The sequence below is a fragment of the Penaeus japonicus genome, unplaced genomic scaffold (assembly GCF_977035675.1).
Source record: "Penaeus japonicus unplaced genomic scaffold, GWHDUDI00000001_assembly GWHDUDI00000036, whole genome shotgun sequence".
Lineage (NCBI taxonomy): Eukaryota > Metazoa > Arthropoda > Malacostraca > Decapoda > Penaeidae > Penaeus > Penaeus japonicus.
Window position 1 is genome coordinate 9973547 of NW_028234438.1, and position 5000 is coordinate 9978546.

At 39.2% G+C, this 5000-nt stretch overlaps 1 protein-coding gene across 5 annotated transcripts in view; it reads left to right on the forward strand.

The window, feature by feature from the left end:
• Septin1 (Septin 1) overlaps window positions 1-5000 on the forward strand; it is a 55808-nt gene that overhangs the window by 42648 nt on the left and 8160 nt on the right. For 2 of the 5 annotated variants that reach the window (XM_043013006.2, XM_043013007.2), the window contains exon 3: window positions 3673-3778. In XM_043013006.2, coding sequence (XP_042868940.1) covers window positions 3673-3778 — 106 coding nt within the window. Of the gene's footprint in view, window positions 1-518; window positions 668-870; window positions 895-2316; window positions 2575-3672; window positions 3779-5000 lie in introns of those variants that run through there. The other 3 variants (XM_043013009.2, XM_043013010.2, XM_043013008.2) reach the window with 3 other exon arrangements.

The following is a 5000-nucleotide window of genomic DNA, read 5'->3' on the forward strand; positions in this document are numbered from 1 at the left end:
ACACACACACACACACACACACACACACACACACACACACACACACACACACACACACACACACACACACTTTCTCTCTCTCTCTCTCTCTCTCTCGAGCATACACGCGGGCTTACTCAATTTAGCACGGGGTTTATCCGAGACAGGATATTTTTTTCTGAGTATTTTTGAAGGGTAGGTGAAGGCGAGAAAAAAGAGAGATATAAAAGGGTGAGAGGAATAGATGGATAATTACAGAAATGCAGGACTGAGCGAGAGTGAGGTGGAAGGGGAGAAAGGAGAGGCAGAAGGGGAGAAAAAGAGGTGGAGGCTGTCCTGCCTCCTCCCCCCCTCGGCCACACCCTCCCCCAGCCATGTGTGGTTATCAGAGAACCTTCAAAGTAACAACTAAAAGTAATCAAATCAATCATTATAGAAATATAGTAAGCAAATCAATATTTTTCTATCATTAAATAGAATATTTGTTATACAATTAGACCGAAAATCATACGAAGTTAATTAAATTCGATGGTCAAATAGAGCGTTCAGTTCCTCGTCTGACTCCTATTCGGCGATCCCGTTTGTCAACAAATGCGAGAACTCCCGAGTGATTCATCGACGGCGAACTCCATCCCTTCGGCTACGCTCTCCACGCCCTCCCCTTCCTCCCACCATGTCTACTGACACGGTATGAGACAGAAGGGGGACCCCTGGTTCCCAGGCGTTATTATTACCGGCGACTGTGGCGTTTAAAAATAAAGAAACGAGGCAAAGAAAAAAGAAGCCACTTCGCTGGTCACGCTTTGAGAGTCCCAGGCCAGACGGCGCTGAGGACGAGGCAGCTCTTCAGTGTGGTGGAATGTGGTGGCAGATGTCACAGTGTGGTGGAGGTGGTGGTGGCAGGAGATGTTCCTTGTGAGCCCTCACTGGTGTGGTACTGTGGTGTGTGGGGGCGTGTGGTGAGGTGGTGGTGGTGCTGTAGGGGTTGCTCTTCCAGTGTGGTGCTGGTGGCGGAGGTGCAGTGGCGGCCCTCGAGGGTGTGGTGGTATGGTGTTGGGACTGGGATTGGGATTTGAGTGGAGGTGGGTGTGGTGCGAGATGGGTTTTGTGGAGGGAGATGGTGTACTTGGGTGTGATTGTGTTGGTGATTCATAGGGTTATTGGGGGGTTAGGGAATAAGTCTGCATGGGTATGCGTGTACTCTAATTGGATAATTGAAGTGGCATTACGCGTCATTAGAGTCAGTTTGTGTGCCTGTGCACTGCATTTTTTAAAATTCTCTTTTTAACACTATTGGGAAGGAATACTTGCATGCAAGTGAATTTTACAGGACTTAAATTGTGTGTGTAGTACTAATCTTTATTGTGAATGAACCATGTATGTATCCATAACGATAAAAATATATTCATATACACATACAATATGTACATGTGTGTGCTTGACTTTATGAACTCCAGGTGCCTCCACTGCAGAAAGCTACCTTGTGTGTGGTTAGTAACAGTTATGAAGTCATCTTTTGGTACTTGATTTTAATTTAACAAGAATCTCACTTTGTTGAAATGTGTTTTTCCAGTGTCGTGGGTTAAAAGGGGTTATTTATTACAATTAATTTTCATTCCACACATCTGAAATAGAGATGTATTAGAATTGATAAATGTTTACAGGGCTCTCACAATCTCCTTCAAAATGGTTGTGTTCAGTCCAAATACTGTTGCTATGTTAAAGATTTCCAACAATCTGAAGTCCAACCCATCAGTGGTAAAGTTTAAAGTGTAGTCTCCATACTTTCATCATTCTGGAGAAGGCCAACAAATCTCCATCATATGATATATAATATATCACAAAAAAGCTCAATCTTGTTCTTTATTTGATGATGAACCAATATACCACTAGGATATTTTGTCGGTCTTTGTCAGAGTATCAAAGGCATGAATACTCATCAGATGCATAGGCTTGTAGTGTCCCGGAAAAATTACCTGGGGATATTTAGTGATAATGAAATAATGAATCAGTTCCTCAAATAAGTATATGATTCATAGTACTTTATTTTTGCTGGTAAATAAAATTTTATTTTGATTATGCCAGTTTCCAAATGGCACAAAATTTATGCTTCCTGTAACCGCAGTACATTAAGAACAAGTACCATATGGCATGACTTCCTGTAAGAAGGGAGAATGAGAAAGAAGGAATGGAAAAGATAAAGGACATGGAGGGAAAATAGAAAAATAAGTTTAGTTATGTTATACTTGAAATTAATAATGATTTTGAAGCAATTTGGCTTCAATCCTCAGACTACAAGCATTTTTCATAGCAGCTTTTCCTTCCAAATTACCAACAGAGTTATTGTTTTGTAAGTTGCATAGCAGGCAATGGCCCTAACTGTATTATAGCTATGTCTTTTGTCCCTTTACCAATGCAAGATAGAGAGTGAAATTAACTTCTTGGTAATGATGATGCATGCTAATGTGCTGAGAGAGATAATGAGGAATTCATTATAAGGGAAAGTATAAAGCATTTAAACAAAGCAGCATGAGCTCTGACAGCAATGAAAGTGAGGAAGACGTTAGGCCTAATGCACAGCCTGGATGTCATATGGTAATTGTATATGTGTTTTTGGAAATATTCTCTTTGCATTTCCTTGTCTATTTGTAGTGTGGTAGGAAGAGAGGCAGAGCTTATTATATACTTTACAGGTACACTCAGAATGTTGTAAAGAATTAGACTGGAACTTTTGGATTTGGGTAGGAAAATCAAGGTTTTATTCAGGAGATGCACAGTAGTGATTTGCAACTGAGCTTTTACTTTGTTTGGTAGTTCTTATATGTTTATTTGTTTATTTATTTATTACAATGGAGTCTAAGTCCTAAAGCATTTCAGATTTAAAAAGGAGGATGAAATTTTACCACATAGTCTAATCCTTCTCTGAATTGCATTTTCAGTACCTTTCCAAGGCAGATATGAACCAAAGAAGTGTATATTTTGTCATTTAATCCTAATCTCCGGTAGAATTTCACATCAGCAATAACATCCACCTATTTGTAAATTCAGCATCAAAGATGCCTTTTAAAACAATCAAAGGAATAAAAAATAAAGGCATTGTTTTCATTGGTTTGGAAGGAAACCATTAGCTTTGCCTGTGTAGCACCAAAAGCAATCAGAATGGAAGAGAACTTTTGATATTGGCCATTAAAAAGTAATAAGAAAAAAAAAAAATCATCTCGCAGGACAGAGAATGGATACTCAACTAAAAATGTGTGATTCAGGCAGTAAGGTTCAAGAGTGAAGTGTCAGATGCAGGTTAGAAGATATGATTATGTGGTGTTTAATTAGGACTAAGCATTGGTGAGAATGCATGTTTTACAGTATCAGGATTTATTGGCTGAAGTGAAAAAAGGGATCTGTGAATATTAAGTTGATTTGCTAATATTGCTTATTGTGTTTCTTCATATTCATATTATCAGTATTACAGTGGATAGTATTTTTTTTTTACTTTATTATTGTTACATTATTTTAGTAATCTTATTATCAATTTTTATTGTTATGGCATATGTTGTCAGAAATCTAACTAACATTTACAGTATTTAAATTTATATATTTTACAAAGAACAGGAAAAAGTACTATCAAGTTAGTCTACTTTTTTCTTTCATTGCTTTTCAATCTGTGATTAACCATTCTTCCTTTTCCAATTCCAGTTCAGCAATCCAGACATGCCTGGGTACGTCGGCTTCGCCAATCTCCCCAATCAAATCCACAGAAAGTCAGTCAAGCGCGGCTTCGAGTTCACACTGATGGTTGTTGGTAAGGGGCCTGAGCTGTGTTCACTACCTATGTGTTAACCCATTCACGCTGGGGCCGTTCCGGCTTTGCACAGTCGCAATACCGGGATTCTTGAACGCTTAAGCCTAACGCCTCGAGATTTTCGGATGCACAAGCCGCGAGCCTGGGCTGCCTGCTTGCTCAACTCAAGTGCCGGGCTTGCGCTAATATCCCATCCCGGGTGTCTGACGCAAAAACCACAAAACGTGTCATCACATCAACCGGCTCCAATGGGTTAATGCTTGCCCTTCATGCAATTTAATTTTTGGTTTTATAATTCGATCCCCTCCCTTTACCTTAATTTTGGTCTTTCTTGTACATGCCCTTGTCTTCCTTTTTTTTCCTCCTTTTTATTTTTTCCTTCTCTTCCTCCTCCTCCTCCTTTTCCCTGGTTCCCTTCTACCACATCCTTTCCTTCCCTTTCCTCTCCTTTCCTTTCCACTTCTGTCCCCCTATGTTTTCCACCTTTTCCTCCTCTTCCTCATTCTTCACATTCCCATTCCTTTTTATTCTCCTTCACTACCACTTCATCTCTCTCTTTCTTTTTTCTGTCCGACTTTTCTCCTACTCTCATTCATTCTCCCCTCTCTGTTGCCATCTTGCCATAGTTATCAAGAGCCAAACCTGGGCAGGGTGGACAGGAAGTGGAAATTCTGCTTAAGTTAGGTAATCCTTGCTCAGTCTCTGTAAAAGTCAGGAGAGATTGTATATGTTTTGTCTTAGTGTTGTTTTTCATTACTTCAGTTGACCTTGTTTGTTTTCCTTTTTTTAATTTTCTTATTCTCTTTTCACAACTTTTATCATTATTATTGTTATTGTTTTAATTTTGTTTATTTGTTTTTTCTATTTTTTCATTATAAGATATTAAAAAGGGTTTTTTAGCTGGAAGGTTGTTGCTAATATGTTTTTACAGTTCATTATCAGCTATATTTGATTTTTCAATGATAATAAGAATTATTTTTATCCAAGTAATCATTATCATTATTATAATTGGCTAGTTATTACAATATACTCTCATATAATTCTCAGTCTCTTTCCTCGGTTCCTCTCTCTCTCTCTCTCTCTCTCTCTCTCTCTCTCTCTCTCTCTCTCTCTCTCTCTCTCTCTCTCTCTCTCTCTCTCTCTCTCCTCTCCTCTCTCCTCCCTCTTCTCTCTCCCTCTCTCTCCTCTCCTCTCCCTCTCTCTCTCCCTCTCCCTCTCCCTC